At 43.5% G+C, this 19,223-nt stretch overlaps 2 protein-coding genes and 1 long non-coding RNA gene across 5 annotated transcripts in view; all 3 read right to left on the bottom strand.

The window, feature by feature from the left end:
- TXNRD1 (thioredoxin reductase 1) overlaps positions 1-16,210 on the bottom strand; it is a 61,203-nt gene extending 44,993 nt beyond the window's left edge. Inside the window, exons 1-2 of one of the 3 annotated variants that reach the window (XM_082419466.1) lie at positions 15,953-16,100; positions 14,353-14,463 (exon numbers count right to left, since the gene is read on the bottom strand). Coding sequence is in view for 1 of the 3 variants with exons in the window: in XM_082419465.1 (XP_082275591.1) it covers positions 15,795-15,857 (63 nt within the window). In the remaining 2 variants the exon portion in view is untranslated. Of the gene's footprint in view, positions 1-14,352; positions 14,464-15,794; positions 15,923-15,952 lie in introns of those variants that run through there. The other 2 variants (XM_082419467.1, XM_082419465.1) reach the window with 2 other exon arrangements.
- The window catches only part of LOC309640621, a 487,501-nt gene that overhangs the window by 438,840 nt on the left and 29,438 nt on the right, over positions 1-19,223 (bottom strand). The gene's annotated exons all lie outside the window — the stretch shown is intronic.
- EID3 (EP300 interacting inhibitor of differentiation 3) lies at positions 1,663-7,805 on the bottom strand. The gene has a single exon (XM_082419495.1). The coding sequence runs from the start codon at positions 4,248-4,250 to the stop codon at positions 3,129-3,131; it is 1,122 nt and encodes a 373-aa protein (XP_082275621.1). The 5' UTR covers positions 4,251-7,805; the 3' UTR covers positions 1,663-3,128.

Genomic DNA, 19,223 nt, shown 5'->3' on the forward strand with positions numbered 1-19,223 from the left:
CAGGCAATTTTCAGCTCACCACTTTCCACCCCCCACCCGCCATGCCTAGAGCTGTGCCTGGCACAGTTGTTGAGTGAACTAACAAAGTGCCAGTTCTAATCACTTGGTAATGGTTTCCCCACAACAGAGGCAAGAATGAGAAAGTCATGACATCTAGACTTAAAGCAGAGTGTACGAACCGTGACACAGATGTCACCGTGGAAGGAGGCAGCAGCATGGACTTTCTGACGCTGATCTACTACTGAGTGAGGGACAAACATGAGTGCTCACAGCAAGCCCAACCTTGGGCTGGATGTTTGGTATATATCATCCCATTTAATCACACGCCATTCCCATTTCAGAAATGACAATAAGAAAACCCTTAGAGGGCTTCCCTGCTGGCGCAGTGGTTAAGAATCCGCCTGCCAATGCAGGGGACACGGGTTCGAGCCCTGGTCCGGGAAGATCCCACATGCCGCGGAGCAACTAAGCCCGTGCGCCACGACTACTGAGCCTGCGCTCTAGAGCCCATGAGCCACAACTACTGAGCCCACGCGCCGCATCTACTGAAGCCCACGTGCCTAGAGCCCATGCTCTGCAACAAAAGAAGCCACCGCAACAAAGCGTAGCCCCCGCTCACCGCAACTAGAGACAGCCCGCGTGAAGCAACGAAGACCCAACGCAGCCAAAAATAAAGAAAATAAATTAAAAAAAAAAAGAAACCCTTAAGAGATTAAGAAACTTGCCCATGAGTCAATAATTATACCCAGATCTAAATGATTACAAATCTCTTGCTTTTCTCACTATACCACACCCATTAATTCAAAGTACTTGTCACATACATTTTGTCATTTTATCCTTACTGTAAATTTAAGAGAACAGGTAATTATTCCCACTTAGCAAATAAAAAATCTAAAGGTCTGCGGGTTTAATAATTTGCCCAAAGTCTCCAACTAGAACGTTACAGAGGATCTGATCCCAGGTCCTTTGATCAGAGAGTGGTTCTGTCAAAAAACAAAATCCTAGTTTAAAAGATTTCCATAATATTCTCCTGAAGTTCAGCTGATTTTACTGAACCTGCGAAATATAAGGCACTCTAACTATATTAGTGGGAAACCAGCAGACTTGCAGCTTGGTTCACATCTAATCTCTATAAATGAGTTATCTATTGGTCAATTTTCCTTTTTTCTTCAAGGTAAACAATCGCTTTAATTTCCAAGTGATGAGGCAATCTATGTGTCATGACAACCAATTAAAAGTAGAAACAAGTGGTCAACCTGATTTATGTTAACAGCTATTACTTTAGAGAAGACCCAGAAGATTACTTTCCTCCCAAACCTCCACATTCTCCGTTAATGCTTTTAGTCATCACTAAGTTTCAAATACTCCTAGTAAAGGCACTTGGCATTTAAAGAGAGAACCGGTGGTGAGTAGACCTGAGGCAAGATCTTTTTGCTATCACTAAGATTATCTTTTCCCCAAACAGCAAAGCTCTGGAAAACCTAAGGAACCTGGTTGGTAGAGGCATGCTAAAGGGAGGATCAGAGACCAAATGATGCTTCCACAATAGCTAGATCAAAGGGTGGCAGACACTGGGAAGGGTGAGCATCCCTTCACGTAAAAAAGGGGAAAAATTGACTACTTTAGAAAATAATTGGCCCAGTTTCATGAGAAATTTCTATGTTTGCTAAAAACCTCCACTATTACTGAAGAACCTCTCAATCTCAATCTTCTCTTGATCTCAAAGTCATTCATTTAGTCTTTGGATTTCCCTTCCCTGTACTACATTTAGACTTAGTGGGAAAGTTTATCATTACTGCCATGCAAAGCAGATACTTATCCACTTGCCAAATAAGATTTAATGGCAAGACCCCCTGCTACCAAAGATTTAGTTTCTATAGGGATCAAGGAAAGCATAGGCATGCTCACTGCACCTTCAAAACTTGTTTTCTTAAAGACCCAACTTTTCAGCAGTAGCGTCCAAATACGGTGGTAATTTATATTCTTAAAACAATTACAAGCAACAACACTAAAAAGCCTTTATGGCTTTATCCTAAGTGAAGAAAATGAAGAAAGCTTGGATTAATTAATCACATATTTCAGTTTAAACAGGAAGTTTCCAGGCATTTAAAGCCCTACTTAAGAAATCAAAATGGAGTTGGGAACAAATATTCAAAGCTGTTACCATGATGAAACATCACTGATTCTGAGGGACACTCTGTATCAGCAGAAACTAGGGGCCAGAGAAGAAATGAAGCCAGTACATAAAGCCTATGTAACTGGATGTTAAAAGATTTTGTGTTTGAAATAATCTGGCAAAGGCTACCTTCTACTCCTGAGGACACTAACAGATGAGGTATGCCAATTTTTGCCCAGGATAACATTCAAATGGAGTAGTCTTCCAAAAAATCTTACAGGTCTCTCTGGAGCCATAACGTCTCACAATTCCACGCATTTGGCCTCCATATTTCTCTGCGAGACTACCTTCCTTACCTTTGACCAATTTACTCGCCTTCCAGCATTTAGTTGATGGCTCACCTACTACAGTAGAGATATTCTACTTTTGTTGAGGCCAGTCACAGGAGAAATTATTTAGAATATGGATACCCACTCATTAATCTTACTGAGTCTTCTTTGCAATGAAGCGTGGCATCTGAATTTTTTTTTTTTTTTAACAGTATTAACGTCACTTAGGCTCTGCCCTACAGATAGTCTTCCTTGACCATTTTTTCCACCCACTCTTCCCCCCAACCTGGTCAAGAGCCCCATTTGGGATTCCTGTGGTTCCCTGGAGCAGAGGAAGCAAGGCAGTAAGTATCACAGAGCACCATAACTAATTTTTTTGGGAAAATTATCAAATACCTTTTAATTTATGGAATTCAGAACTTTTATTATTAAAGTCTTAAGGAGCATTCAAAAAAACTTTCCCATGAACATGCCAGTGAATTTTTTTTAGCAACAGAAGATCATGACAACTTTATAAACTACCAAGAAAAATACACTGCACAGTAGAACAATTTCTAATGTTCTTGAAAATACTTTTTCACTTTACAAGAGATACAATATGTGCTTCTGTTTGGATTTTACTCTCCATTTTGAGATGCTTAAGAAAAACCACAAAATGTCTCCTACACTAAGAACAAAAATCTTTAGTACGAGTTTCTGATCATGGCCTCTGAAATTTCAAAAGTTGCCACGATATTTTTCCAGTCCTGTAAACTCAAAGATATAACTCCTTGTTTCCTGCCATGGGAACTGGAATCATTCCCCTCACCCACATGGTTAATATTAATGGGCTCCAATATTGGCAGCCTGTCTTGGTCAAGCCTTATTCTTGCAAAACCATCCCTTACAATGAAAGAAACATAAAATATATTCTCCACGGTACGAGAGAAAGAGTTTGGGTCAATCACAAACTCAAAATAGGACATGGGAGTATCAGGATACTTTCGAAAGTACGTTTGCAACAATCCCAAGATTCTTTCTACTTCTTTTTCTGTCGCTTCTTGATTACTACTCAGGTCCAGCTTCCTCAGCTTTGTAGGCATATCCCCGTTTTCTTCCATTCTGTGAACTTTTTTCCGGTGCTCAAGTCGGGGCTTCCGCGCGGAAGTCTCTGATTTGAACGAACCGAAAATAAAGTGGAATGTTTCAGCTTGCAGCATCCACGACGTTGCTTCCTTTTGTACTGTCTCCCAAAAAGAGCGAGCTATATTATCATCACAGTCACTCAGCGCATCACGTCCATCATCTTCCATCCAGTTTAGACCCACAAATATAAGCAGAAAATCACAAAATGCCACTTGATTAAAAAGGCTCATGTCAGAGTTTAGCTGCTTTGCTTTTTCTTTACCCAAATCAGAAGCCAAAACAAGAAACTGAGCGTCGAGGGCCGCTTCTCTCGTTCGACTCACTGCATCAAACAGGACATTGGCTTCTTCGAGAGCCTCGGTTAAGGACTCGCTCGCCGTGTTCACTATATCATCACGGTTCTGCTGGACGTTATAGATGAGCTGCCGGTACTGCTTGCGGATACTCCGGCATTTCTCCTCATCCACCAGCTCCAGCAGGCTTGGGTCGATGTCGGCGTCCCCACAGCTAAGGTCGTCAGAGCAGGCATCAGCCCCCGCCGCCGCTTCCACCTTCATCGGCTCCTCCGCCGCCGCCGCCGCCGCCGCCTGCTTCCCAGAGTACGCACCACCGGTAATGGTCACCACCGGCTCCTCGCCCATCTCTACGTCTCCCCTCAGGCAATCTTTTTCCTCAGCCATGTCGGCGACCGGTAACACTCAGGTAACGACCTTCGCAGTGTTTCGGCCAACGGCGGAAACAAGGGGTCAGCCGGCGCGGAGGAGGACGCCTGCGCATGCGCACTAGCGCAGTCCCGGCGGCCCCGCGCCCGGCTCGCCCCGCCTCCCGGCGGCCCCGCCCCGCGGAGGCCAGACCCCTCAGTGTTCGTGAACAAGCCCCCGGCCAGCGCAGAAGGCGCGCGAGAATGGGTCCCACCCCCACCCTAGAGTAACACCGCTCGGTTCAAGCGACAGCTACTATTTCGGCGTTTACTGGCACTGTCATCTAGCTTTCAAAGAAACGCTTGGACAATCTTATGACAAAATTATGGGGGACCAAACGTCCCGCGCTTTAAAACATTTGCTGTCACATGTTGCGGCACCGTTTTTTCGCTCTGTGATTAAAAGACTTTTTAGGGGGGGAAACTAAATCTGGCTAAATTGTAAACTGCTCACAAAGCCAAGGATCGAGGCCTGCGGTATCTCCATTACAGACAAACTGAACTCTCAGGGTCCATTTGCAAGGTGGTTGCTTGGAACTCTGTCATTATACTAATGTAAATTGTGCTAATTACCTAGGCGGGCCCTCAAAACCTTCAAAAGCCAAATCCTCTCTAACCTACCCCAGTGGGGGGCGGGGTCATCGGGTAAGCCAGGTCCGGACTGGCGCATGCGGGAAGGTGCGCTACCCTACCCCACTCCCACCCACGGGCCCCCCCCCCCGCCCCCAGCGTTACGCAAGCGATCTCTGGTGCTGCGCCAGCCAAGGGTACAAGAATAAAGTGGACAGGGTCTCCGCCAAAGAGCTGTTTGGAAGCTTGCCAAAAGTGAGGGTCACAGACTCCGAGTGGATAGTAAATCTGAACCCTAAAAGGTGAGAAATCTGTGAAGATTTTAAACACAATCTGTTATAAGGATATGAACGTGAATGCTGTAAGTCGGGTGACTAATCTATGTTGGAAAAATACACCCCCTAGTTCACTAGGAAATCACGTACAGTTGGAGAAAGGGCTCAGCTCATCAGTCACAAGAGGGGAAGGAGAGAGGGAAAGAGATAGAGAGAGAGAGAGACCACCACATTGCATCTGAAGCTCCGGTTTCAAGGCACCAGGAAGTATATTGGCCCTACCTTCCTTCCTATGCATCTACACTGGTTCATTTTTCTTTGACATTAGCATAAAGTTTCTTGCAAATACATGAACAGCCAAGCCTCATGTTAAGTTACTTCAAAATAGTTATATTACTATTCGTTCACCATTATTCTTTTTAAGTAGGGGTAAAATTCAGAAAGAAACATGCATTTTTCAAAAACAGCATGCAGTACTGTTACTTGTGCATATACATTACCCTGCCCTATTAGACTGTTAGCTTCCCTAAAGCAAGAATTTGGTTATAAATCTTCCAAGCAAAGCTATTTTCACATGGAGGCATTTGAGTATGCACACTTGAACGTGTAAGCGTAGATGAAAACCTTTGTTCCAGCACCTACTGCCAACTTATTTGGAGCAAAATATTTCACAGATTAATGGAAGAAATATATCTTACACATTGACAATAAAAGTTGGGACTTCCCTGGTGGCGCAGTGGTTAAGAATCTGCCTGCCAATGCAGTGGACACGGGTTCGAGCCCTGGTCCAGGAAGATCTCACATGCCGCGGAGCAACTAAGCCCATGCGCCACAACTACTGAGCCTGTGCTCTAGAGCCCGTGGGCCACAACTACCGAGCCCACGTGCCTAGAGCCTGTGCTCCACAAGAGAAGCCACCGCAACAAGAAGCCCGTGCACCGCAACGAAGAGTAGCCTCCGCTCACCACAACTAGAGAAAGCCCACGTGCAGCAATGAAGACCCAACGCAGCCAAAAATAAATAATTTAAAAAAAAAAAAAAAAAAAGGTAAAGTTGACTGCTTTTCAGAAAGTCAGCCTTATCTCTTCTCTGAAATGAAGAAAGAGAAAAAGTTGGGGACCAGGATCAACAAAGGGCCATATTTTACCCCCAAGTCTGGCCAATTACAAACTAACACTTACCCATTTTAAATCTTTGATGAAAACACATAGTTCCAAGTTCAAAAAAGTTTGCTTTTATAGTTAACCATATTCTTGGGAGCTTCTGATATCCATTTCAAATTCAATAAAAGCGATTTATAAAAGAACTCCAAAAGATAAGCCAACCTTCCCACCCTAAGGTGCCTATTTTCTCCTGGCTCAGAGGATGGAAAACAGACCGACACCAATTTGCTCCATACAGAGCCTTTTATCAAACAATTTTTAAATGCCTTAGAAAAATAAATTAATTCTCCCAACCTACTTATAAAGTATTACTAATATATCATTTATAGGGATGTCACAGGAGGTAACAGCCCACACAACTTGCTCGGAGCAACAGCACACATCAAGACCAGCATCATATTACTAAGTTGTGATTTTCAGTGCTGAATTTATTCTCTGCTAGATCCCTGCTCATAAGAACCTTGGTAACATGTAACTTAGGTCATCCTCAGAAAGTCATACTTGCATTATACTCTGCCTTTTAAAATCTGCCTTTAGAGCGCAAAGTTTAGATGTGGCTACAAAATACAAATCTCAAATCTAATGATTTTCCCTGATCATTTGAAGAACGGGATTTCTACACTTGTGAATCCTTAAGTTACTAAATGGTGATTTTCTACCCCGAGGTCCAATTACTAGTAATAATTATATAAATGCAGCTTAAAAAGAATGCACAGCAATACCTAATTTGTTATACCAGTAAACTTCTCTGTGACTCTTAACAGAAGGCAAAAAGTGCGAGTACTTTAAAGAAATCACTGAAGTCTACCTTCTTCTTGCGGTAAGACTAGTTCAGGTCCCTTAACACACAACCTGGCCTACAAAATAATTTAGCTTCCCTCTTACCCCTTTTTCTCTTTCAGGAGTTGCTGCTAAAGGCTCCAAAGGGCCTCCATTTCCTTTCTTCTTTTCTTCACTTTTTTCCTCCAGTATTATTATTCAGTCCCTTTGCTAGAAGTTCAGATTCATTCATTCCAAGCATTCTTAAGCTCCTTCCCACAACCCCTAGTGTTCAACACAAACATGGTGGTACGGATGAATGTGATAGGTTATAGGTCTCTCTATGGTCAAATTTTAAAAGTCACATAGGACCCACTATCTTTTCCAGTGGGGTTTTATTGCCTGATTAATCTACAACCAACAGATATTTAAGAGACCTCCGAGCCAAAGCCAAGAACCAGTCAGGTTTGAGTCCCGCACTCTAAAAGATATGCTTATCCTGCTGTTAGCTACCTCCTGACACTTTTCTGTTCCTCCTTTCACAGCAGTTTTTCTCCCCTCATCCTGCCAGGGTATTGATTTAATACTGAGCTGTGAAGAGATGTGGTGAAGGCCTAGCTTGATTTGCTGGAGTAGCTTGGTTGTTAGGTATATGTTCTCTTTCATCTGAATTTCCTTTAAGGTTATGTTTGTGTGTGTATATTTTTGCTTTGTTTAGCTTTTCAGTATTAAAGGTAAACTTTCCAATGATCAAGGCAGATATCTGTGTTTTTTTATTTTTTTTTTATTTTTTATTTTTATAATTTATTTTATTATTTATTTATTTAGATTGCGTTGGGTCTTTTGTTGCTGCACACGGGCTTTCTCTAGTTGCAGTGAGTAAGGGCTACTCTTCGTTGCAGTGCACAGGCCTCCCATTGCGATGGCCTCTCCTGTTGTGGAGCACGGGCTCTAGGCACACGGGCTTCAGTAGTTGTGGCGCACAGGCTCAGCCGCTCCGCAGCATGCGGGATCTTCCCGGACCAGGGCTCGAACCCATGTCCCCTGCATTGGCAGGCGGACTCTTAACCACTGCGCCACCAGGGAAGCCCTGATATCTGTGTTTTTTAAATGAGTTTCTGAAAAGACCATGGACAGTGGAAGGAGGCAAACCTGGGTTCCATTCATGACCTATTAGCTATTAGCACTACCTTAGGTTGCTTAACCTGTCAGCCTCCCGTCTCCTCATTTGTAAGATGAGAATACTACTACTTACATCATAAAGTTACTGTAAGTATTGAATGAACGAGAATTACATGATAGATCTGACAATATTTTCAACTATTGAGCAGATACTTAAATCTTCAGTTATCCCAAAGAGAGCAAGTGTTTAATAAACATTAGACACTAAATAGGAAAAAAAAAAAGTGTATACAAACCAGTAGCTTCACTCCTGGGATGTTGTTTTAGGAACAGAAAAATATTTTAAAGGCTAAATATCCATAAGGAAGACAGGGAAATATATCTCACTATAATAATACCAGTGAAAAGAAATTTGTCATATAATAAAATTTAAAAACCTACTAAGGCTTCGACTAATGGAACTGTGTATAGCACTTTGAAGGGTAAACCACTCTACTAGAAATTCTGAATCAGGGCCATGAAGAGTCTGAGATTATATGCAAAATTCCTTTTTTTTTTGGAAAATTTATTAAATTTAATCAGTGTGGGTTTATTTAAATTCTAATGTCAGTTAAATGGCATATAATTTTTTTTTTTTTTTTTTTTGGGCTGTGCCACGTGGCATGTGGGATCTTAATTCCTCGACCAGGGATCGAACCTGTGCCCGCTGCAGTGCAAGCCCAGAGTCCTAACTACTGGACTGCCGGGGAATTCCCGCACAATTCTTTATGTATATTTTTCTCATAAATGGCTCCTTGGACTTCAGCAGGTTCTTTGAAAAAACCTGGTATCTAAAAGAGGCTTTGGATAACTGTTCTATTCAAATAAGAAGGCTTTACTGTTAGTTGAAGTAGAAGATAAAATGACAATCAAGCCCCACAAAATAATTTGGACCTGCCCACTGAAATACTTTAGAATATATAAAACTTCCACCCTTGCTCTGTGGTTGAAAGTCATATATTTAACTGACACTTCAGAAAACCAAGTGCTGGCTGACTTGCCAAGCCTGAAGAACTAACATAAACAAGGGTATGAGATGAGAATAGAACCTTTCCTGTTGTAAGAGCCACTATCGACTCTCTTGGGACACCTCAGAAGTCAGCAATGACCAGGAGCATCATTCTGATAGACTAAGGGTAGGAAAGCACTGGGTATTCGGCTTCTAAAGGAGGCAGCCTTGAAAAAACTCAGCTCTGGAGCCCTGGGTTAAAATCAAAACTAGTGCTTTCTTTGGAGTTTGAGTTTCCTCTTCTGTAAATGTCTTCTATCCGATGTCTTCTGTGTCATATACAGAGCGGCCACGACTCTTTGTAAAAAATCATATACAAACATCTGTTGACAAAGGTATTTTAAAATATATACATTGCCCTACAGGCTTGAGTTAGAGATAACAAAGACAGAGCCTAGCTCAACATCGAGAACACAGGGGCTCAATAAACAGTAGCTAAATAGACACAATGTGACTTTCTTCTCAACTGACCTGGACACAGCTACATAAACTGAAGATGGACAGTGCCGCTATCACACAGCTCTTTTAAAAGTCTGAACTGCTTTATATGCTGCCTAGAACCTCTCCTGAACTATTATACTTGGGGCTTAATCGCTAACAGAGACAGTCCACTTTCACCAAATCAGACACCTTGTAGCTAAATCCCTCACTGAAGTCAGTCCTCCGGCCCTACCATCCACCATTCATTCCACAGGTTATTTACCGAGTGCATACTAGGTGTTAAAATAATACATGGAAGATACAAAGATAAATCATTTTCACCCTAAAGGAGGGTATAATTTAGCAGGCACAGAGGAATGCAGTTCCACTCAGCAAGCATGCTATGCACAAACGCCAATTTGCCAGAGCTATGCTAGGAATACCAAGATTTGCATGGGCTCAGCCGTGAATCATGAGCACACAATCACACCAGGGAGATCAGGCGCGCATCCCAATAGCAGTAACACAGAGCCAAGTGCCAGAAGTGTGAGAACACCAGAGTGAACTTTACAGACAGGCCTGCGCTCCATCCTGGCTCTGCTGCTTTACTAGCTGTGTCATCTGGGCGTACTCCTTAAGATCTGAGGGCCTCCATTTGCTCATCTGTAAAAATGGATCACACCACCTCCCTCACAGGACTACTACTGGAAGGATTTCAATCAACTAGGTTCCACAGCATTTAGAGGCTAGCACACAGCAGACGTTCAATAAATGGTAGCTGCTATCATTGACAGACATTCATTTAAATATCTGATGAGCTCTAAGGCAGATCTAGAATCATAGGCACAAGGAATAAGTCTAACTCTTCACTTCTGATATTGGCAGGACTCCTCCTTTCCCAGAGACAGGGATTTGTGGGAGTGCTGCGGGAGCAGAGGAGGGAGAGAACAGGCAAATCTGGCCTTGTACTCTGACACAGGTAGGCAGTTGGAAAAGTGGGTCTGAGCAGGAAGAAAAGTCAGGAAAGAAAATGAAGAACAGAACAAAGGAGGGAAATTTTAGGGACCACAGCTCCAACAGTATTCCCACAAGCTTCCAGTAGAGGTAAAAGGGGGCAGAGCACGAGATCACCAGAAAAGCAGGTTGGGGCCAGACCCTGGAGGACATGGAAAACCAAGTTAAGAAATACATACTCATCCTGGATGCAGATCTGGGGGCAGCAAAGAAGCAATCAGGAAGATGGTTCTGCAGCAGATGGACTGCAAGGGCAGGGAGATGAGAAGTGGGCAGCCAGTTAGCGACCGTTCAGGTAGGAGGCAACAGTACCTCAAGTAGCCTGGGCAAAAAGTTAATAGAAGAAGTGGGCACCTGTATGGGAAACAGGCCCTGGTAAATGAACAGACAGGAAAGGTGAGAGGAAATCTGAAGCCTGGACCAGAACAGTGACACCACTGTACAAGGACTGACAGACAGCAAAGAAGAGGTTTGTGTTGTCACCTGGTTAAAGCGGGAGGAAAAGGCACTGGGTCTCACCATGCATTCACAGCTAGCAAAAATTTTACTATATAATCAGCACCAAATAAATTTATTTGCTGCACTAACAATCTATGCCTCTTGTAAACACTGTTAGTCCTTACTCTTACTTTCTTAAATAAACCAGAGTCAAAGCAGTCCTTCAATTCTCCTTAGGCCTCAACCTTAACTAGGCCAAAAAGCACATACACTCCTAATCTCCCCGGAAGGGATTATCTGCGGAGAGAATCAAGTTTTCTGCCTGTTTTGGTAGAGTATTAAGAAAGAAAGGGAATGGTCAGAGAGTTATTAAATTACCACTCATTTCCCGATGTCTATTCAGTTAGGAGTCTGGTTTCTGGTAACTTTTAGAAGTTAGGCTTGAGAGGAGACCTGCCTGTTTCAGTGCCTACCCCGGGCCCAGAATGTGGGGGGCCCCCAGCCTGACCACAACACCATCACCTCTGAGCTCCTCCCACACTGGCTCCATGATTCCCTTGGATGTTAATCATGCACCGCTTTGTGTCCGTGTTCTCTCCTATTATTGCCTGGAAGAAATTAAGTCCCATGTTGCAAGTTTTAGTCTTAATCTCCCAAGACTATTATCTCAAACTACTGAAGTCTTAACTATGTCTGGCACTTTGTATTCCAGTAAGCACTTTTTCACTCACTTTGCTTTACCTCTCAATACCACCGACAGGCATTCATTTTATATGAGTGGTTTCAAAACTCTGGAATCCTGGAGACACTGATTTACACATAAGAAAGAGTCCCTGTAGGAAAATTTGCAAGCTTGCTCTTAAGAACTAAAATGTTTATGAAAGCCGTATGTCTTTGTGCAACAGGAACTATATTCATAGTTTAGAATTTAGTAGCTAGCTAGTGCTAATTTCACACATGCACATACAGGCCCTGACCACAGATAGCATAGTTCCCCATTTTTCTATTCAGGTAGAAAGTGTTACTTGCCTGTTAAGTTACTCTTTGCCATCTTCAAACACCTTTTAGATATTAAACAGTAATCTTTTGTTTGGTTTTCCTCGATTCTAATTATTTAGCAACTAATCGTGACCAAACTACCTTATACATTAAAGTAAGTCTCACACGTGATAGTTATAAGAATTACCTGAGGAGGCTTGTTTAAAATAAATTAAAAGGCAGAACCTAGTCCCTTACAGAGGGTTTAATGAACAAGATCTCAGGTAAAGCCCAAGCATGTGTGTTTAACAAGCACTCCAGGGGACTCTGTGCAGGTGGTCCATAGTCTACAGTTTTTTGAAAGGCACTTCTTTAAAGCCTTCATCCTGTAGGTAGTCATCTAAATTTATCAGTTCCTAGTAATAGGGCTGTACTCCCTGGTCTTCCATAGTACGCTGTGAAAACAAGGCAGGTTTTGCTGCTGCTGCTATTTATAGAGGAGAAAGGAAGACAAAGGAAAAAACAATAATAAGAGGAGAAAAGAAAAGCACATGTTTTAACGAGCTCCCTCCCTCTCCATTATTTAGGTTGCAACTAAAGCAGGAAATCTTAACCTTTTTTATGGTGTGGACTTCAGGATTATAACACTAATCCTATAAGCACTCAATTCCCCACTAAATAAATGCCTTTCTCCACTCAAACCCAAGGTTCCCTAAAGAATTTCAAGACCTACCATTTAGTCCCAAATGTGGGCAACAATTATCTAGAAATTCACAAACATTTCAAAGCAGTAGCCTTACCTTGTTGTGTCTTCTTCCACATCTTAGTACTCATTAAAAACCAAAAATATATCAAATGATACAAAGGAGAGTGGTAAGTTTACTTAAAGGAGATGTACTAAATCATTTTTTTAAATTTAATTATAACTTGGTGGTAGGCTTTTCATTCATGGCATTGCACCTCACTAAATGTCTGAAATTAACTATGATCATAAAGAATTGAGAACATCAGATCTTACCAATAAAGTGGGTGCAAAGCTTATAAAAAAGTGATTTTACTTTTTACTCCCACTGGTGTTAAAACTAGGACCATCTGTAGAATTTATATAAAGATCAAATGCCTATACAGCTTTTTAAGTGCAAATTTATGACACAGGTGGAAAAAAGATCAGACAGGAAAGAATATTAACAGGACTCTGTCTCATTTTACTTGCAAACTAAAGGTCTGAGTAACACAGTGTATTTTATATCAAGCTAAAAGCCTTAATCTCCTTTAATTATTTTCCATTAATTTATTATTTGTCTTTGAAGTCTATCTCCATTTCTTATACCCATTCTTCAAAAAGGTAATTAAGATTCTTTTAAAAGAAAAGGTAGTAAATAAACATACAAATTGTTATAACCTTCCTAAACACACACACACATCAAAATACATTGTTACATTTAACTGAGGCCTCAGGCTTACTTCTAAGAAGGCAATGTTCAAGTATGAGATCCATTTCTTGAACATTACATTGATACAAACAGACAAGGAGGACGAAAAAATCAGCAAAAGTTAAAGCAGATGTATCAAGGTGATGGGATTCTGAGGCTTTCTAACCTGGTCATCCACGTTGCATATCCCCCCCCTAAATGTGCACCCAGCCTCCCAGCATCTTGCCCGTATGGCGGGCCATGACCCATCCACCCCTCAGTGGATGATCCTAAGGGAGGGCTGCCACCACGCTCACCACCACCCAAAGGAAAGACTTCTTTCTCTTCTTCCCCTCTACCCAGGTGTTAACTCTGGGCTAGAAAAGAGATACCTGAAGGGAAATGAACTCACTCTAGGAGCTTGCTGGTTGCTCTCCCCTGAGCCTGGGGTTCCGGGGTTTCTGGGTTTCCCTCCCCGAGAATTAAAGAGGAAGACGGTAGGGACGGACAAAGATAAAGCATTTCCTGACCCACTTTTCTCAGTACGTCTATAAACGACTCACTTTCAGCAGTTTACACTGCTGCTAAAAAATTTTAAGTTATTTGGATTTACTGGGAAGGAAAGAAAAAGGACACTTTAAAAAACCTATTTTAAAAGATGAAAATAGGTCCGTCTGCCCTTCCAAGCTTCCCACTTCTGAAATGTGTGTCTCATCCACGTCGATTAACACGTGAGCTGGCCCCCACGTTTCTTTGTCGTTTTCTAAGGATGTGCTCCGTTTGGAGGTTCGCTCACGATCACCCTGGCTTTGAGATCACGACCGGATCGATGAGCTCGTTCGCAGTTCAGGCGGCAAAAGAGACGTTAAGGTCCCCCACCTACCTTCAGGGTTGGACCATGGCCGCCTAGCTTTCTCCGTTTCACAAACACAACGGGTACGTCGGTTTTCCCAGGTCAGTTCGCAGAGCGCTCCCTCGAGGCCCCGCCCGTTCTCTGTGGCGCAAAAGCAGAGCGGATCCGGTCAGTCTTTCCGCCCGCGGCCGCGGCGGGAAGTGCGCGGCGGGGGCGGGGCTTCCGCGTCCCAAACTGCACTCGCCCGGGCGACCGCCCAGGCCCCAGCCCCGGCCCTGACCTTGACTAAGGCCCGCCGCCGGCTCGGGTCCGGACCTACACGCGGGCTGGAAACATGGCCTCGAGGCCAACTACAAACCCCACGAGTCCGGCCGGAACGGAAGAAGAGCAAGTCTCACTAAAATACACGTCCCACTTTCCCAGTATGTCTGGAATTCAGAAAAGCCTCAAAAGCAAGCTTAAGGCACAATTAATTATCTCAGCTTTTATAAAACACCTCCCAACTTAATCTTCCTTTAAACTCTGCATCGTATACACAGAATGCCAAAAAACCAACTTCCAAAGTTTCTCTGAAATTTGAAACCTCGAGGCAAAATTAAGAACACTGCCCACTTGGGGTGCTTTTATTTGAGAACCTTGAAATAATACAGCGACACCCTAAATGACATGCTGGGTGCAACTGGTCCAATTTTACAAACGGGCGAACTCAGGTAGAGAATGAGTCAGTGAGAATTAAAAATAGACTCTAGTTATACTGACATCAGGTCCATTCATGAGACAAAAACCACACCAGCCCCCAAAAGTATAGTTGTTTGACAATAACAATAGTAATAGCAGCTAACGATTCTGTAGTGCTTTGCATATGTTAATACTTAATCTTCATAACTACCCTGTTGAAGTAGGTCCAATCAGGTCCATTTCACAAATAGGGAAACTGAGGCACAGAAAAGCTTCCCTACCCAAATTCAAGCAGCTAGTCAGTCAACAGCAGAGCCAGGATTCAAACAAGGCAGTGCACTGTAGCCTTTAACCCCTACCCTGTACTGCCTGATACAGTGAGATAAGCACCGGTTCCTCTTAGTTGTCTCCTTTAACAGCCTAGGGAAAGTCACAGGAGTCTAAGCCTTGGTCTCCGCACTTGAACACACGGAGGCACACGTGATTTGCCAATCTCTCACAATTTCTGAGGATTCAGTGGTGTGAAAATTCCTCGAAAGGCATCCTTTAATCGTTATACTCGCTTATTGCTGACAAGGTTCTGTCAATCTATTCATCATATTATCACCTACATTTCAAGACTCGTGCATTAAGAAATGATACAAAAACCATTTTCTCCGATATTCTGCAAACCGTCTCTATAAAGAAGAGCTAGAGACAGGAAACCACCAGCCGACAGGGGGCCGGTCTCACCTACCAACACGCCAAGCTTTCACCGACCCGGGCGAAACAATGAACCCCGCCAAGAAGCTCACCCGACTTAGAGAAACCTCGGCCCTACTCAGACACGCATTCAAACGTCTCCCCTTCCCCTGCATCCACAAGGCACCCGGCAGGAGGATGCTCTCGGCCCAGAGTGCTCACAGCCCAGGGGCCTGGGGCTTCCTCCGTTTTCAGTAAACCCGAAGCTTACACGAACGCGAGTCCTTGGGCACCAGGCGCTCCTTCAGACGTCCCAGCACCTGCCGCTCCGGTGCAATGCGGGACTGAAGCAAACTGAAGAGAAAGGGCTGCGGGTTCCCAGTAGCTCCGAGAAGCCACGCCCTCCTCTGAATGGGCGGGCAAACCGCCAGAGTCAGAATGACAAAGCAAAAATCCACTCCTCGTGCAGCACTGGCAACTAGGCTGATGGGCTTAGCAAAGTGGGATCTCCTAATTGGGTGACAGCACATCCTCTTCCTGCTCACAGCGCCCCCAAAGCAAGAAAGGAGCAGAAACAATTTAAGGAATGTTGGGAACCGGAACCAAAAGGGTGTGCCTTAATTGAACAAAACTGGACTATGCCCTCGGGCAGTGACTCCAGAACTTTGCTACTGATGGTAATCATGCGAGGATCTTCAAAAATACTGACGCCTGGCTCCCACCCCTAGACACTCTGATGTAATTGGTATTGCGTGCGACCTGGCCATCTGAGGTTTTTAAAACTCCCTGGATGATTCTAGTGAACAGCAGTTTGGGACCCATTGCCCTAAAGTAATGGATTTGTCAGTCTGGCGATTCCCTAAAGGAAGCGATTAGGCTTTTAAAAAAAAAACTTCTAGTCCATCCTGACTAATTCTGAAAAGAAGTGACAAATTTTCACCAACACGTAACTTCGCTTTATAGTACTTCCTCCTTATCCCACTCAGATTTTGGTTCGTCATGTTGTTTAAGGAAAACTGAGTATATTTAACTCCAGCCATGCCAGGCACCTGCAGCCAGCTGCCCAAGTGAGCCACACTCTCTCATACTTCCCTGCTCTTACTCATATTCTTACTCAGCACCTTGCGCTAGTAGGTGGCTATGAATATTTGATGAATAAATAAATAAATGAATGTCTTTCCCACTTCTTCGTCTGGATACTGCCAAACTGAAACACGCTCAGGTTGCTGGTTTCTAAAGGCTCCGTGAAGCCACAATTTGCTCCTTTTGAGTCCCCTCCCAGGTGCAAGGCAGAGGCTTGTTGCAGCCTCTCAGTTTCAGAACGCGTGTACACACACACACACTCTACACATTGTGGGGGAGGGAAAAAAACCTTTAAAGCCTCCTAGGTTCTTCTAGCTGGTCTAAGAATTAAATTGGCATGAGACACATTAACAGGAGAAAATCAAATTTAATTACATACGTACCGGAGCAAGAGCAGAATATGAGGTCCAAGGACAAGTCAGGCGACTGAAGCTTGTATACCTTCCCAGCGAAGGAGAAGAGGGTAAGCGTTTTGGACTTCAAAGGGAAGGCAACTTACAGGAAGATGAAAATGAGCAAATGTTTGATAAACAAATGTTTGCTGAGTCATGCAGACACAATGGGACCCAGAGAGAACTTTGATCAAACAGGCCTTGCTGAGTGCCCCTAGTCTACCACACCTAGTTCATGGTATACTTTAGTTTTCTACGGTGATAATTGTTCTTCCTGGATAGGCCCTTTAGGCGGTTAAGGGGAGAAGGTAGAAAGTTCTTCCTGAGGTTTTGTTTCTTAAAAATAATCAGCCCCAAATCATCCTCAAACCAAAGAGACACATTTGGGGCTGGAAAGTTTTGTTACCCTACAAGATGCTAAACTGACACTCTCCCTGTTTGGTGGTTATTTATGTGAGTGCCTAACCTGATTCTGGGGTCCTTAGAAGAGAAGATGGGTCTAGCACATAGGTGTTCAGGAAACAAGATGACTTAGGAAGCAAAGAAAGAAAAATGTGAAGGAAAGACAGCTGGGATTAAGGGAGAGAACTTACCATTTACTCCCAGCTGCTGTGCCAAGCTTTGTACTAACCAGTTTACGTGCCTTCTTTCATTTAATCTACACAAAACAACCAATGAGCTGGCATCGTAACTCTACATTCTTAAACATCCATAGAAGCTACAGTTTATTGCAAAAGCACGTCTTAGGATACAGAGGGACTTTAAAATCATTTAACTTAATGTGCTAAAAGCAAGTGATAAGGGTTGACTTCTAAGAGCCTTCAGGGACAGACAGGTCCGAGTTACCATAGTTAACATTTTCTAATGGCATTCCAGAAAAGGCTAGATAAGGCATTTTAACTTCAAACTGTTCTTAAGTGAGCAGATTATAGCACAAATCCCGAGAGTAGCTCCATGTAGTTATTTTTTAGGTTAAAAAAAAAAAATCACCGTTAAAAAAAAGCTTCACTTTCCTTTCAAACCATTCTTGCTACAGTTCAGGGCCCAGATGCCTTACCCTTGTCAGGAAATAGAATGCCTTAGTTCTATTTAGTTGCTGGTTAATGGAAGAAGAGCCGCTCGCTGGCACACACACACCCCTCCCCCATTTCTCATCATGCAGCATTTGTTCTAGTGGTACATCTTGCATCTCTTGACTGGGTTCATGTTATTCCTCCTGCCTAAAATTATCTTCCCCCCCAAGGGCCTACTCCCTCAAAGCTCATCTGAAATGTCATCTCCTGTGGGAGGGCTTGCCTGATTTCTACCCTGTGTTTATCACTCCTTCTCTCTTCTGTGTCCCCAAACACCTAAAAATAATTACAAATCACCTAAATCCAAGAGAGTTTTGAGAAGGCAAAACCTTGCTTGATTTATCATGCCCTCCCAGAACCTGTTATATATAGTAAGTATGCAGAAAATGCTGGAAAAGACCCTCTGTTCCTGAGCTGTCATCTAAGGACACTATTAACAGGTCTATGCAGGTGTTCAATGAAGGGTCCTATTGCACTAAACTACCATTCCTCAATAAGCCTTTCTCACACATACACACTGAGCTAGAACCACCTTTCTGACACCCAGATCTTCTCTGCGCAAACCTCCAGTAGTTCTCTAGGAACCTCTAAATAAAGTCCAAACTCCTCAATTGTACTGACTTGGCAAGGGCCACCCTTGTTAAACCTAGATGTCCGCATATACTGTACCCTACTTAACCAGAAAACATTGCTGGAGAAAACACAGAAATTAAAAGTAATTTCACTTTAGGGCTTCCCTGGTGGTGCAGTGGTGAAGAATCCTCCTGCCAATGCAGGGGACACGGGTTCGAGCCCTGGTCCAGGAAGATCCCACATGCTGCGGAGCGACTTAAGCCCGTGCGCCACAACTACTGAGCCTGTGCTCTAGAGCCCGCAAGCCACAACTACTGAAGCCTGCGCCCCTAGAGCCCAAGCTCCTCAGCAAGAGAAGCCACCGCAATGAGAAGCCTGTGCACCGCAAAGAAGAACAGTCCCCGCTCGCCGAAACTAGAGA

Source organism: Balaenoptera physalus, assembly GCF_965194825.1.
Source record: "Balaenoptera physalus genome assembly, chromosome: 13".
Classification (NCBI taxonomy): domain Eukaryota; kingdom Metazoa; phylum Chordata; class Mammalia; order Artiodactyla; family Balaenopteridae; genus Balaenoptera; species Balaenoptera physalus.

Bases quoted from the DNA above. Each gene is read 5' to 3' on its own strand.
- EID3 (XM_082419495.1), bottom strand. From the start codon at position 4,250: ATGGCTGAGGAAAAAGATTGCCTGAGGGGAGACGTAGAGATGGGCGAG.